The sequence below is a fragment of the Fundulus heteroclitus genome, unplaced genomic scaffold (genome assembly GCF_011125445.2).
Source record: "Fundulus heteroclitus isolate FHET01 unplaced genomic scaffold, MU-UCD_Fhet_4.1 scaffold_72, whole genome shotgun sequence".
Lineage (NCBI taxonomy): Eukaryota > Metazoa > Chordata > Actinopteri > Cyprinodontiformes > Fundulidae > Fundulus > Fundulus heteroclitus.
Genome location: NW_023397165.1, coordinates 1,478,387 through 1,494,965, shown reverse-complemented (window position 1 = coordinate 1,494,965; position 16,579 = coordinate 1,478,387). Strand labels below are relative to the sequence as shown.

The 16,579-nt window shown below is 39.2% G+C and overlaps 1 protein-coding gene across 11 annotated transcripts in view; it reads right to left on the bottom strand.

Moving 5' to 3' along the window:
* rapgef6 (Rap guanine nucleotide exchange factor (GEF) 6) overlaps positions 1-16,579 on the bottom strand; it is a 189,308-nt gene that overhangs the window by 55,048 nt on the left and 117,681 nt on the right. For 10 of the 11 annotated variants that reach the window (XM_036134009.1, XM_036134016.1, XM_036134011.1 and 7 more), the window contains one exon: positions 5,430-5,561. In XM_036134009.1, the coding sequence (XP_035989902.1) occupies positions 5,430-5,561 (132 nt within the window). Of the gene's footprint in view, positions 1-5,429; positions 5,562-7,363; positions 7,544-16,579 lie in introns of those variants that run through there. The other variant, XM_036134017.1, reaches the window with a different exon arrangement.

Sequence of the window (16,579 nt, the reverse complement as noted above, 5' to 3'; positions counted from 1 at the left end):
TTTGTTTTTTTTTCCAGGGTAACACTCAGCCCATCTATTCCCTTTTCACTGCAAACCATTTGTCCATAAGGACATCACGATCGTCAGGATGTCCTGGTCTGTAAACAACTGTGCTAAAATTCCTGGAAACTTAATGAAACATTTTGACACAAACAGAAGTGGAGCCTTTTTAAATAAGAGCAGGGACTATGGAGTAAAAACAAAACGGCACTGGTAGCGATATGGCTGCATTTCTTTAACTTTACTATACCAGCAATTACTGGACCATGTCAACTTTGTTTTATCCTGTGAAAAGAAGAACAGCCACGGCTGATTCAACGTTCATACAGATCTCAGGTTGCTAAAACGTTCACAACTATTTACCTTTTTTTTAATCAACTTTCTGTCAGGTTACAACTAAAACTTTGCGTTTAATTAAGATTTTTGTGGGCCAGACAAACACAGAACAGCGCAGTCTTCTGAAATGGAGATAATTACACAGAGGGTAACTCTGGAGGAGTTACACAGATCCATGGCTCAGGTGGGAGAATCTACAGGAGAAATATTAGTTTTGCATTCCACAAATCTGGCTTTTATTGAAGGGCTGTAAGAATGGGGTCAGCAAGCCCCAAAAAGTCCTGTTTTCAGGACGCCATGAGCCATGCAGAGGACAGAGCTAATGTGTGGCTGAAGCTGCTTGCGGCACAAGAGACCAATAAGTAATGTTTAAGTCAGCATGCAAAATACTATGAAACGTATGGAGCTAAAGTACCAGAGCAAAAGGCTCTGAAAACCTGGCCACTATGAAACATGGTGGTGGCAGCACCATGCTGTGGGGATGCCTTTCTACTCAGAGTATATTGGAGGATGGATGGAACTAGGGAGAAAGCCTATTAGCAGGAGTCCAGGACACTCGGGTGGAGGTTCACATTCCAGCCAAACACCAACCACTGAACATGCAGCCAGGGCTGCGATGCAAGGCTTTAAAAGCATATTGTCGTGTTGGACTAGACGTGTCCGAGACCGGACCTAAACCCGATTGAGAATCTGCAGCAAGGCGTGACAGTTCATGTGAACAGACGCCTCTCATCCAGTCCCACGGAGGTTTGGCCACGCACTGCAGTGTCTAGATGTGCAACGCTGGTAGAAGCATGCACCGAAAGGTTTGCAACTACGCCGGGAACTAAAAAAAAAAAAAAAAAAAAAAAAAAAATATATATATATATATATATATATATATATATATATATAAATAAATAAATAAACAGCTGATTCAGCAGGTCTGAATACAAACACACAGCAAACACAAGTTCAAGGGGTGTGTGGATGTTTTGGCAAGAAGCTGCATGATGAAGATCCCACATGTTTCATCCAAGTGGCAGAAGTAAAAACTGTATATAATAGCAGATGTAACTCCTACGAGGCAAACGTGACTGAGACCACGGACCAGGAGGGTTTCTGGACATGGTTTACTTCAGTTTTTTTTTTTTTTTTTTTTTTTTTATAATTTAGCATGGAGAAGCAATCAAGCCTTTCCAAAGGGAGACCACCTGCTCAGCCTTCTCTGCTTCCAAAGAACTGAATGCAATAAATTTGGACAAATAAATGTGAGGGTGAGCCAGACAAAATACTGAGACGAATGAAACACAACATAATAAACGACAACCTGATCTATAAAGAATAAATGTAAGCTTTTGAAGCATTTTCCAATAGCAATTAACAATAAAACTAATAACCAATTAATTATAATAAAAATATTTTATTAAAATTGTCTACTAATTTAATGCTGCTTAGTAAAACTCAGTTTGATGGATTTTCTTTGTCAAAAGATCACCCCTCCCCCCACCCAGACAAAAATAAACGTGACCAGAAGACAGCATATTTTTGGATAAAATTCAGTAAAAAAAGGAGGCCTTAACTAAATTTCTATTTTAGAAAAAAGGTAAAGGATGAGTGAAAACTAGGTTAAATTTGTGGCAAGTTTTAGCTTAAAGTATTTGTCCTACATATAAATCATATAAATAACTCCCTCTTACAATGCTGTGGCACAAGAAAATAAGAAGTGACAAATTCAAAATGTAAATTGGCTAAGAGATAAAAGGGGCACCAGTGTAAGAAAAGGTTCTGAAGTCGGGGAAACAGAAGGAAAATGAACTTCGGAGATGAAAACTATAAATGCACAGGAGAAACTGCCTAAAACAGTGACAGCTGAGGAGCACAGCTGACTGGAGGGGTCAGCTCTTTAAGACAGCTGAAAAACAAACACAGGGCCGGGTCACCAACAAGTTGATGGGATCAAATCCGTGTGATAAATACCTAATGTGAGGATGAAATGATCTGCTCTCTGTGTTAAATGCCTGACCCAGGCTAACCTGCCTTGCATCTGTTGCTCACAGACCACCAAGCACAGACAAATCCTGCAGCAGAGGGAAAACTGAAGGATAAAATATCTTAATTTTATGAGGTTGTTTTGCATCTCCTTTTTGTTTTGCCGAAAAATAAAACAAAATGTGCATAGGATTATTTATATCAGAAAAATGTAAACCATACTTTCTCTCATAAGAAATGTTCTTTTGTCGACTCAATAGCTTTGTCACCAGATAATAAACTGGCTCAGAAACAATCTAACCTTCCTGGTTCCCATGATTAAAGGTACCTAAAATAAACAACCTTGCGTCAGTAAGAAACCCTCACAAACCCACTTATAAACACAGCGTGGAGGGCAGGACAACCAAATAATTACTGCAAGTCTGAGCTCGTGGAGGCCAAAAGCAACATTCTTGGATTTATAATGGCTTTCTCCCCAAATAGCAGAGATTAGAAAAGTTAGCGGATTAAAGCGATTAGTCTACAGGCTTATTATGTACTCTGTTCTGTGTTATTGACTCATAGTCTTTTAACCACACAGCACTCAAGAAAGGCATTTCAAAGCACACTGAGCTGCCAAATGTTAGTGAAATAACACAAAGGAAGGAAAAAGAGGTATACAAGGAGATGTCTTTATCTGGTTCAATAGAATAATTAGCAAAGGAGAGACAGGTTTAGAATCACCTATTTTAAAATTAATGTTTTGCTAATAAAAGAAACAAGGCTGAATATCACAAATTGGCAATAATACAACTTAAGGTCTTCTGCATCATTTCAATGGTCTGAAATCTACTAAGTGCTTTTATTTATTGGAACTGTCAAACTACAGTAGATCAAAGATTTTGTTGTAAACAGACTTGAAAAGCATTTTTGTTAAATTTTACGGTTTAAATTGAGATGTACTGAGCAGAGACAGGAAGACCAGTTCTGGTTGTGTAAAACTTTGAACCGTCAATACTTTGTTTTTGTTTTTCAAGATAATTAAAAGGATTCAAAATATTATTGTTTTGCCTTCCTGCCATGATTTGTCATCAAGTATTTATACTTAAATAGGGAGTGGTGTTAAAGCAAACAAAAAGCAACACAAAATTAAAATTTCTTGTCTGAAACTTTAAATTCATTTAGGATCTTTTATTAGCAAATACCAAAATTAGCGTGAATAGCATTGTTAGCCATCTGTTTATGTATTCCCTACAGATTGAAGACTCTTACCTTAACTAACTTTTCCAAAAGACTGCAAGCCTTTAAGAAAGCAACATGTTCCACAACTGATATTAAGATCTCAAAAAGTAAAAAAAAAAAAAAAACACATTTTATTATATTTTGCCTGTCTTTTATCTACTTAAAGCTATAGTTGGTAATCTAGTTCAGAAACACTTTTTGTTATAATGGATAAAATCATCCTTCCATCCTGAAAGTAGTGAATAACAATGTATTCACAAAAAAAGAAAAAAAAAAAAAAAAAAAAGCATTGTCTGTGGGAGATGAAGTCCTGTTGAAACTCTAACCAATCTCTGCCGTTCGGTCCGAAGGGCATGGATTTGTCAGAGTTTTGTTCCTGCTCTCACCCCTAGACGTTATGTATCCAGTTAGCTTAGCAGCTAGATTAGCAGTTAGCTTAGCAGTTAGCCATTCATTGTAGCTCTGCTGCTCTCGCCGTAGACTTTGAACATGGCTAAGAGTCACAAGAAGCAAACTGTGTTTATGTTTATGACCAGAGTAGGTTAGGGAAATGTTTGTCATGCGATCCCCCTGAAGAATGGAAGAGCAAGGTAAGACGGTCTTGCACATGTGCAGTTATTCAAAAAGGGACTTAGGGAAACTTCCAGAAAAATCGACGACCCTAGCTTTAATTCTCATTAACAGTTAAGGGCAAAATAATTTACACCCCAATCAAATTTAGATTTTATATTATTTTCATTCAACCTATTTCTAATAGGAAAAGAGATTGGCCTTCTGCGTAATGAGCTCCAAGTCTTTGACACAAGAAGGCCTCTTAGCCATCACCCTCATCGTTAGCTCCCTAAACAGCTTCTCAGGTTACAACTACATCTGGGCAAATCCAAAATAGAACTATTACTTCCAGTCAGCAGAAACCTCAATTTGACAGGGGTATGAATAATTATGGCCTTAACAGTAACTTGATAAAAAAATTATTAAAAACACTTTTTTTTTTTGCTTTCCCTGAATTCCTTTTCAAACACCTCAATGATGTTGGCGATAGCTAACTTTGAGTCTGCTTCCCTCAGTAAAAACCTTCACACCAAAGAGTTTGGTTAGTAGGACCAGTTTGTGCACAGGCATGGGGTCGCTATGTCTTTGGTAGGGGCCGGTCAAGCTGAAAATGAACCAATAGTTAGATCTCAATTCATAATAAATGTTAGCCTTTAAAAGGAACCTGTTGGGAAGCCTACGATGTGAGATCAACACCAGAGTCTCGTGAATCCCTGGGATAGTGTCAGATCTACCAATTAATGACCTTGCTTTGTTTGATGGCATTTAATCACTAGTGACCTAAGATGTTATACATTTTAATTCAACTCCAACATCTTCCAAAACCATTTTCCTGTCCGCCCTCAGTGTCCACTACCTTACAAACCCATTCACACGATCTGCAAAAGGACCACCACTAGCCAAGCCACAGTGATTAAGTTACAATTCTTTACCTGGGGACAGGCAAAGATGGAGCTGTAAAGGTTAGGTTTATTTCCTACACATGACCTTTAGTCCACAGCGGGAAGTACAGAGGGATGCAAGCCACCAGGATGCACAACTGACGTGAAATAATTAGGATGTAGAGAAGGATTAAAAGGAGGTAGGGTGGAAGGTTGAACAACAAACTAAGCAGAAGTTCATCTAAATGAAAGTAAGCAATCAGACCTGAAGTGGTGCCAGTAGAGACGGTAAATGTTTTTTTAATTTATTCCATTTTATTTATTAATGGCAACATGGCAGAGAAAAGCTTTATCTTTTATTCATCAATAGTTGTTTTTTTCTTTATAGAGCGACAGAGTGAAATCTCTGAAGATAATTTGTAACACATCCCGTAAACCCAAGAAATATGTTTCTCTTCTGGAACCCACCTGGTAAATGTCCGACAAGCTGCTACTCCCCGAATCGCTGGTTATGCTGCACCCTGATTGGCTGGGAGCCATGTGCATCACCTGCTGGTGGGCGTGGTCCGTCAGGTGCATCTTGTTGAGATCGGCAGGTAGCTGTTCAGACGAAAGGGAAGAAAGAAGAGAAACACACAGGGAGAAAAGGGTGTGAGTTCATGGGAGGCAAACACTGGAACAGAGGGAAAGCACAGGAATGTTCGTTCGCACACACACGCAGCCGTTTTCATCCCGCTAAAAGCCAGAGCTGTGTTGGCACTGATTGACAAGCTGTACTCCCAGTTAATTAACCTGGAGAAGTCAGCGAGGAAAAGAACGATGGCCGTAAATTATGATCCAGCAGCTCTGACTGGGATCTTCTGATCGTCTTTCTACTCACAGACAGCTTACATGTCAGTTCTATGTGCATACGCAAAGTCAAACAGCAACATCTGCATCGCTGTAAGAAAATTAATCGAACTTTTAAACTCCAACAAATACGACTGAGCAAGCATTTTTTAGGGGGAACAAAGTAAAAGCAAACTAAAAACTGGGGTTTTTATTATGCTTTCTGTTTTATTACATTTACCAAACATTGCCAAGTCAAAATTTCAACTGCCAAACGCTTATTGACAACAGTTTACTCATCACATAATATAATAATTTTGAGTAGAACCACCAACGTTTCACAATATTTACCAAATGTTTAAAAAAAATTACACTGTGGAACGAGGTCTTACTGCGTTTATTTTTTAACTGAAAAGCAAAAATTTGACCCTGCTGCTTCAGAGAGAGAATGATGTTTATTACACATACATGTTACATATAATATGTATTTATGACTTTTTATGCCATACATTTTGCCATTAATAGTCTTTTTTTGAGTAGTGCAGATTTTGCAAGTTGATATTATCTGTTCAGGTCCACCCAGCAGAAGACTGCACAACTCTCCACTGCTGGATCTGTCTGTCTTGTAAGCAAAGGAACAATGTAACAGCCTCCTTTCAGTCAGCTGACTGGCAGTGTGTAGTAACACATAGGCGGAGGGAAAGTGCTGTATTACTCTATACTCCATACAGCCAAAAAAAGTTACAAAGCAGTCACCCCTGAACTTACTGTGCGATCTCATAAAAAACTAAATCACAACAAAGTTATGACAGGAAGTTTTGACTCTTAAACATAACTTAAAAAAAAAGTCTTTATACCGGCAACCACTCCACGCCCAGAAAGAATTATGAACATTAATCTAAGATCCTAAAATTTGTTGCCCAGTTATATATATATATATATATATATATATATATATATATATATATATATATATATATATATATATATATATATATATATATATACATATATATACACATACACACACACACACGTAATATACTCGAGCCCTACCTTCCTTTGCTTTGAGCAACCTCTAATACAAATGCCAGATTTTTGCACCCAACAGTTCATTTCTGTAAAATTTAAGATAAAATATAAGTCCACACAAACTAAATAGAATTTAATAATTTTTTTCATTTAAATATATATATATATATATATATATATATATATATATATATATATATATATATATATATATATATATATATATATATATATATATATATATATATATATATATATATATATATATATATATATATATATTTATTACAGAGCGTGCAGCCATGTTTCACGTTCATGAACAATGTGCTTGGCAACCTGACTGAACAGTGATCGGTGGATCAAGCTCTGAAAAAAATCCAAACATTTATTAAATGTAAAAAGCCCGCAGTTGATTTCTTCTCTTATATTATAATTTATATAGAAAATGGAGAGACCTAAAGCATTCTGTTAAAAGTCTTGAAATCTGCCAGTAAAAAAACAGATTGAAGCTGTATCAGCTACCATTAAACCTCAAGGCTTACCAGCTGGGATCGGGGCAGAGTTAGCGTGAGGGACGACGTTCTCCGCCGACACCAGGAAAACCTACAGCAAATCTCCTCCATAGCCTCATCAGACATCTCTGGCAGCTCAACCGCGTACATAAACACCCTCAGGAACCCTCGACTGCTGTACACGTAAAGCCTCATCGAGCCAAAATGAAGCTCAGAAGCAGGAGGACACAGAGAGGAACCAGAGGGGCATCATGCAATATTAAAGACGTTGAGTCTGGGGGTAGCCCTCCGCCCCCCTCCCCCCCACCCCTATGGTACTTTCACCTAATAGGTCTGATGTTCGGTACAACCTGATAAACCTTGAAGTCTCCCAATCTTTAAATCCAGAGGGAAACACAAACAGCACTGAGGAGTGAAGTGTAGGAAGTTCAATGATATGCCCTTAATGTGTAGTACAGTACACTACCTCATTAGTACACAAATGTACTACACAGCCAGAAACAGTACTAAAAATCTGCAAATCCTCAATATTAAAATTCTAATTTATAGAAAAATATAAAAAAATTCGACTTTACATTCTGGACATTTGCGTATGACAGATTTACCTAGCTGGGTGTTATAAGTTGCATGGTTCATAAATTATAAGACATCACAAAGCTAAAGTTGCTGTCTTATTTAGCAGTGTAGTAAAATCCCTATTTCACAGACTTTTTGGCATCAAAACGAACCAAAACCAGCTCCATTTTAAGATCTATTAAATTCAGACATCTCAAACCCAGGCAGGATTATTCGATATCGAAAAACACCTTGTTTAGGCACAGTTAAATTTAGACACTGAATCAGTGTGGATTAGTCTTTGGGTTTTCGGCTTATAACACAAAAACCACAATAAAAATTAAATAAATAAAAGCATATTTTTTTTTTAATATTTACCAATGTGAAAAGTCTATTATTTTCAGTTTCTATATCTTTTAATAATAAATGAATGATGTCAGCAAAGTTAACATTTTTCTACAGTACCTTTTTGTCCATTTTAAATGATAAACATAAATATAATAATTAAATATAATGCCTTGGCCAATAACCATCTTCAATATACAGCATTCTGCTTAAGCATCTGTTTAAACATGAATGTATTCTGGTTGCCTTCAATCCACACCCCAATACTACCATGCTAATAGCACGTTTGTTTCTTTTAAAAGCAATTAAGGATCGGTATTGTAATTTTAAAGCGTGCTATTTTAACATTTACACTCTTATATTGGCTCTGGAATGAGGTGAAGGTCTTTGACTGAAGAAAGCATTTAAAGTGAAATCCATTTCCTATTAAGCACAGCAGTGTAATGTATTGCGCTATTCACTTATTGACCCGAACACAACATGCAATCATGGTGTTATTGATTGAATTACATCCAATCACATTTACACATCACTCCACTAATAGTCCTGATACCTGTTGGTGACCAACACCCGAGGCTGGATGTTTGCCGTGTTTCTTTGTGAATGAGAACCACCAGAACAAGTGATAAGGAATAATTGCTAATTTCACCAAAGCAAACGCATATCGATTTCTGTATGATGGAGCACTTATGAGCCAGTCGGCTTTCGTCCGATACATTCACCGATGCTGAGGGACGGAGGCTAAAATGGCAAACTGGTGCCTTGAACCCCAGCTTTGAAGAACAGAAAACTCTCAACTTGACCTTTACAGCAAAAGGAATAAAGCTTAACCATCTTCTTTTTTTGTTTTGTTTTTTGGTCTTCCACTCGATTGAGCCCACAGAAGTCTGAAAACTTGAGGGAGTGAAAGCATTGAATTTCAATAGGGAAACACCGTATTGATCCCAACCTATAAAGGACCACCTTTCAGCAACAAAGTTTTGCTTCTTGAGAAAAGAGAAAACATTTGCAAGAGAGACTATTCCGGCCTCAAGCGTCTCTCAAGACAGCTTTGAGAAAATGTTTGCTCTTCAGTCTCTGACCAATGTGACTGTGTCCATCTTGGCAACAATGACACAAACCCACCAGTCTTTAAATACTGAGGTTTAGTAGGTTTACAAAAGGCAAATAAACTGTTTCTTAATCACAAAAGGGAACAAATTCAGTCTTTTTGTATGTTACTAACAATCTGTTTAAAGACCAGTTAAGCTCAGAAGCACCAAAAGGACCAATTTTATACAAAGTGAGAAATCTAAGTTGGCTTTCTGATGGACGCACCATGTAGCTGATAATAAATACAACTAAACCTATAGTTCACCCTTAGTCCCATTTATTTTGGGTTTCTCGGAGAGATTACCACAACCTGCCAGGGTGCAGATGTGCACATGTAGCTTTAAACCCTTTACGCCATACTGCTTCCCCTCCCTGGTTTCCACCAAGGACAGATTCAGTAGCATGATACAAACTCATAAGGGATCCTTATCTGCCTTTAATTTCATATGTCATACTTCATAACATCAAAAAGGTTTAGACGGTATTTTGCATTAACCTCATATTTGTGCTTTTCCTGCAAGTCCATCCTTAAATTCATGCAGTGAATGTGTATTTCAAAACAAATATAAATTTAAAGCACATGTTTGCATAATCTCCCCGTTTTGTGTGTGGAAACGACTTTAGATTGAAACTTTTGACAAACCTAAAACAAGCAGCCCAAGTAACTGTGGAAATTTAGTTGATATTCATTTCTCTGAAATATCATGAAAAAGGAATGAACATTGGGACGTATAGAGCTCAGGTTTAGTGCAGTGCTTTACGTGTATTTAAAACAAAACAAGCTTAGGCTCCATTAAATCCAGAAGGATGCCGGATGTAGCTGCAGTTGACGGTTAAATATATTTGTTTCAGGATTCAACAGCTAAACCTAAAGAACGGAAGTGGACGTTTTATAGCTAAACGCAAAACATTTCTAAATTAATTTTGTACTGTTATTTGTGACCTTCTGCTCTGCTATCATGGTAGCTGCAGATGAGATCACCGCAGGATAAACATGAGGGACTGAACTTGGTCCAGTAGATGCCTTTAGACACACACACACACACACACACACACACACACACACACACACACACACACACACACACACACACACACACACACACACAATCAGATAAATAAATGTTTTATTTTAGGTTCTGAATGAGTCTTTGTTTGCGAACGGAACGCAAGACGGACGATAATGGAGGAAGAGTGGAGTTTGTGTGTTTGTACGACTACTTCAGAGAAGGGAGGAGTCGCCTGAAGAGGTCTCGTGGTTCCTATTCACAGCCACAGAATTAATCCAGCTCTAATCCCCCTATTTTCCTCTCCCAGCAGGCCAAGTCAGGGAGGGATGACGAAGGGCTGGGGTAAAGGGGGTCCTCCGTTCTCTTCATGCATTAAGGATGAGAGTTAGGAGATTAAATATAAATGTGTGAGGCGCCTTTAGCTGTACAGTTTCATCATGTCAAGGAGGCAGGCCCAATCATGGGAGGATTGAGCTTTCAACCGCAGCAATCATTAGAAAAGCCTGGTTAACACCAGAAAAAATGAACAGGTCTTGTATTACGATAAGGTGTACAACAGATTTAGTTGTGTCATTTGCTGTTATTTCAACTCAGTTTTTTTTCTCTTTATAGTAGCTACATCTGGCCTGGGTTAAGTTTAGCAGCAACACCGTCCTGAAGCTGTTGAAAACTGAGAATATCTGCTTTGAATGAAGAAAGCTCTTAAAAGGTGTATAGTTTATTATGTTATGAGTTTAACAGATCAAAAGTTGCAACATTGCTGATTTATTTTCTCAGTGTTATATCATGCGTGTAGATGTTATTGGTACTTCTAAAGCTGTTTCAACTGCAATCTGAGATATGATTAGAAACATTGTGGTTGGAGCCACAGACAAATGATATACATCTGAGTGGAAGCCAGCAGTTAGAAAATAACACGTAGTTCACTGCTGTTTACCATGCAAATTAGAGGTTTACCCTCCATCAGGAGTATATATATATATATATATATATATACAACAGCAGCTCTTTATCTGAAGTATTCTTTTATAGTACCATTAGTCCTCCATTAAACCAACTTAAGTCACTTCGACCTAAACAAATCAGTTAAAATATAATAAAGAGATCAAACTTTGTCTTTATAGAAAACAAAAACTTGCTCAAATGGCACTTTTCATGGTTTAAACCTGAGTGGTTTGTTCAACCCATTTCCTCAGTGGTTCAATGGACAATAAAGCCCAGATTAGCCATATAAAGTACTTCCTAAATGCATTTTACACACTGAATAGCCTTTCCTGCATTCTGGAGAGACATTGGCATTGATAAGGGGGGAAACAAACAATGGGTAGAAGCTTGGAGCAAAGACGCAAACAAAGCTGAACTGCAGCGAAGAATAAATGTGAAATGTATTATTTCCATGATGATAAACAGAATGAATAGGATGGCAGGGTAATTAAACCATAATGTGGCTGATGAATCACAATGAGAAGTATAATTAAAGAGGGGATTTAAAAAAGAAAAAGAAAAACTGTGACAAACAAAACTCAATGAATATTCAACGATAACGTATTGTGAACCGCAACAGACAATAAACCACTGTGAAATTGTTCTAAACAGCCACCAGGAAGGAGTTGCAGGATAAAATGCATCTAGCAATCAAACAATTTATACATAACACAACTTTCTATTTAATAGATTACGATAGCTCCAGATTACTGAGATCATTTCTGCTAAATTAATGGCTGAAGCCATAAACTCTGTCATTCAAATATCCTAAAATCTGAGTAAACATTAAGGTCAGTGCTGGAGCTCTTGACACTAACAGGATTGTCCTGCAGGTGTCAGCAGTGACATGACCACAGAAGAACAGTGATGATAAAAAGAAAAGAGTAATAAAAAGGATCAGAGTGAATGTACAGGGCCTTGCATAAGTGTGCGCCCTACTTGAGTTCTTTCACATCAAGGTAGTGGATAACTGTAAAGCAAAGGGAAAGCCGTACATGCTTTTATATTTTATATTTTACAGTGAAAAACTGTGACATTTATTTGTATTCGGTCACCAGCAGTCAATCGTTTGTGGATCAAGGCTGTTTTTTTACTGCAAGTCTTTTGAGGATATGTCTCGACCAGAAAAGGAGAGCATCGGCCAAACAGATAATTTCAAACCAAGTCTTACAGCAGATACTCAACTGGACTTCTTGCTCCTTTGGACACAAGCCAGATTCTCTGACCAGCATCCCTGCCCGTGAAGATAAGCATCCCCTCAGCATAATGCTGCCACCACCTTGTTTCATAGTGAGGTTGGTGTTTTCAGGGACCCGAAACGTGAAAAGGGGCCAGTGGATAATAACAGTTTTGCAAGGTGCTATATAGCTGTATAAAGACAATGCTAGCAAGTAAAAGTGTGCTTTTAATATGTGAAAACAGTTGACAGGGCGGCAGAGGATTCCACGAGGAGATCTTTGAAACACAATGAGCTTTTTGTTTTTAGAAAACTCAGCGACGTCTTTACAAAGAAGACTGGGACATGTCGAGTTATGTGCCTTTCTTTGAAATCAGGGAAAACTCCACACTGGTCTTTCTCACTATGAGTTTAGAGCATAATTACACATTGAATCAAAGCGCCTTGGCTACAGCTCATCCTCGCTCCTGACAGCTGTCGCTATGTTGACTTAGTTCACACAGCGGGCGGCTAAACCAGAAACCACATCACAGCTAATGTACCTCAGCAGTGAGGAACAATGCAGCTACTGTCTCTCAGCAGAGATGAGATGCCCTCTCTCTGATGCGCCACTTAACTCCGTCCCTGACTCTGATTTCCGCTGCTTTCTCTGATGTGTCTCCTCTATTTCTTTGCATTATCGCTTTCAGGCCCATCTCGCCTTTTTGGTAATTAACTCTGTCTCCTGTCTCCGTCTATCTCCCTCGCCCATCACAGCTCCCCCGTCACTGCTTCCCTCCCTCCGTTTCTGTCGCCTCGCGCTTTGGCTCTCGCCCGGTTTCCGTCTTGTTTCGGAGATGTTCTCACCGTTTCGGCGGTTCTGTGCGAGGGAAATGACCGCTTTGGGATTCGTCGGTCTAAGCAAGGTGTGAGAAAGTGGCTCTGATGTCTGAAAAAAGGGGAGCAGATTTAGCGCTGAAGAAGCCTTTGATGAATCCAGGCCGGGGGTTAGCTCTAAACGTAAGCAACTTGTCTTTTCGACGTAAAACTCGATGCCTCGATGGGCCCCATCCAGCAGAGCTAAACGGGCTTAGCTCCCACTCCTGCTCCGTCCCATCGCTGCATCACTGGCAGCTTCACAGACGACTGCATGAAGATACAGAGCAGGGAGACAGATGGAGGTGGCGGGGGAAAAAAAATAGAGTCACCTGGCGTAAATGTGAGGGACAGAGACAAACAAAGAGTGGGCAAACGGAGAGAGGACTAAATTGAGCTAGTGTGCGAGAAGGCACTGGAAGGGAGGAAGAGAAAAATAATAAAAGATGGGGCTGACAGTGTGAGGTAGAATGAGGATGAAGTGAAAGTGAGGCAACAGATGAAGATAAAAGGTCTACAATATTCCCTCGGGATTCCAATTTTGCCTCAGTCCAGACGACCATATCTCCAGGCAGCGCGAGGGTAAGTGTGAATGTGCGCGACTGTGTGAGCCAGCTGCAGCATAGGGGAGACGTAATAAATTGAAGCTGAAATTGGAGGTGACAACTGCAAAGACAGACACGCAACAGAGCGAGGGAAGGAGAGAAGGAGCGAGGGAAGGAGTTAGGGGCCACCGCGCGAGGAGACCAGGACTCAAAAGAGAAAAACGCTACCGGTATCTCCTGGAACACACACCCTCCTGCTCACACGCATCCTCCCCAAGGATTCTCACCGCGGCACCGCATCATCTCCACTGAGCCCTACTTTCTAAAAGTCACTTCTGACTCGAGAGACGAGAATCTTTAACAAAAACCGATCTGAAATGCGTCACTGCGGCTTCGCGTTTATTGTTAATCGCTGCCGCTGCGCCACAAATTATCAACAGGCTTCAGGAGAGGGGGACTGAGCGCTCGCTGGGAAAGCAAATCCGTTGCACTTGATCAAACACCAAGAAGACTTTTAGTTTGCAAAGTGCAATGAATCCTAAATCAATGCGATGCTTTTGTTTATTCAGACACTTAAAGCCGAAGCCAGGCCCCTCCAGGCTGCGTGGTGAAGCGTCCTTCGGCGATGTACCGAACCCCTAATTTCCTCAAATGCCACTGGTCTGATACAATTAGCATAATGTGTGTTTCATTTACTTGCCACAAGTTGTAGCGATTACATCATCTACAGTTCCTTGAGAAAGTTTTACATAGAACCAAACATTGAGATTAAAACCGACTGTTTGCAAAAAGTAGAAAAACATAAGAGTCATATGCTTTGTGTTGGTACTGGATGCTTAACACGTTAAATAAAAAGCAAATTTTCCCTTCAATAAAGCAGACTCAACAGAAGGGAGGCAAACAGTCCACATAATAGATGACGTACTCGGCGCATATGGGGTGGCTCCATCTATTCTACAGTTTCAAAACAAACACGCAGGGCAGAGCGTCTAACTCGCTGATGGTGAGCCTGGTTAACAATGTTTCTCAACATTCTCCAGCACCAAAAGTATACAAGCATTTCAAGCAGAGAGGGGGGGAGGTGTGGGTGGTCTGTAAGGTTTTGTTGTTGTGAACCACAGCGATACGAGTGCCATGAAAGAGAAAGGACAACACTCGGGCCCAACAGATGAGCTGACAAAAAGACAAAGACATTAACTTTTTGCTCAGACGCCGAATGCGTTGCATGAAGCGGAGTTTAGCAGGCGACAAAATCGTCCACTTATAATCACATTTAATTGTGTAGATATTGGTCAATGTAAATGAATCAAATTTAAACCATACAAACGAATAAATAATACACACTAAATAAATACAGCTATTTGTAAGGAACATGGATGTGTTACAGTCTCCGTTATTACAGTCTAGGTGTGATAAAAAATAATTATTTGACTGAACCGATGTCCATTCCTGTTTATTTTCAGTTCAAGTTCATCAATACTTGAAAACTTGAAAATACCAAAATAAAAAGGGCTGCATTTTGTTTTGTTTTGTCATGCTGGAAATAGCACTTGAGACATATATTTTCATTCTTTAAAGTACATCTCTTTTCTGTTTAAGACGTGATCCCCCTAAAGAGCGAAGTATGCCAGTCTTGCACACGCAAAGTTATTCAAAAAGGGACTTGAGGAAACTTCTGGAAAAGTCGCCAACTCTGCCTTTTTAATGTAAGAAATCACTTACATAAATCATGCCAACAACATGGGGATTCACAAACTGCTGTTTTGCAGTAAAACTTCACTGCTAAAACTAATAAATATAAAAACAGGCAATTAAGATTTCCTGTTCTCAGAACAGTGTGTTTTCAGCAACATGTGTTAAAAAAATTTATCAATAGTATGATCCTGATGGATGAAAAGCATGGAGAGCAAACTATTCTCCCAAATAAATGAGGTGCGAATTCTGCACAGCAACAAATTACCTCAGAAACTCTGAAATTTGCTTTTATCTCAGTCGAGAAGAGAACGGCTCATCCTGTGATTTGGCCGGAGTTGCTAAAAGAGCCACAAGATTCAACAATCATTGGCTGGCAAGTTGCTGGCCTGAATAGACACGGGGCTGGCAAGTTTCTGGAACGGATCAGCAGCCATTAGCTGGCAGCTTCGACACTGTGCCGTGCCAGTATTGTGACAGACGGGATGCTGAATAGAATCAGCACTGCCAAAGGCCTGTGACTTTTGCACCAGTTGTCTGATGAGGGAAAACGGACACAGGAGAAGCACAGGACTAGATAATGGAAAGAAAAACCAGGATGGATATAAATGGAAGGAGATTTATTCTGTGCATGCATGCCATTTCTGTGCCGATTTGTCCCTAGATGTAACCTCCTCAGCAAAATTTAACAGACACTGAAATGGAGACATCACAACGTGTCAACAAAGAAAATGTCAACAGCATAAATACATCCAAAGAAATATATATATCTTGAGGCAGAATTGCAGTTGAAGGGAGGCAGATATGCTAATCCAACCTGACTTTCAATGTTTTTTGTTAAGGCTACGTTTGGAGAGAGAAGCTACCGGATGTAAAAGTTGAATTCACTGAAATTTTTCAGAAGTAAATGAAGACAAGGATTGGCCTACCTGGAGGATTTCTATAGACCTCCTAAAATGTTGAGCATAAAGCAATGCCACAAAATAGCTTT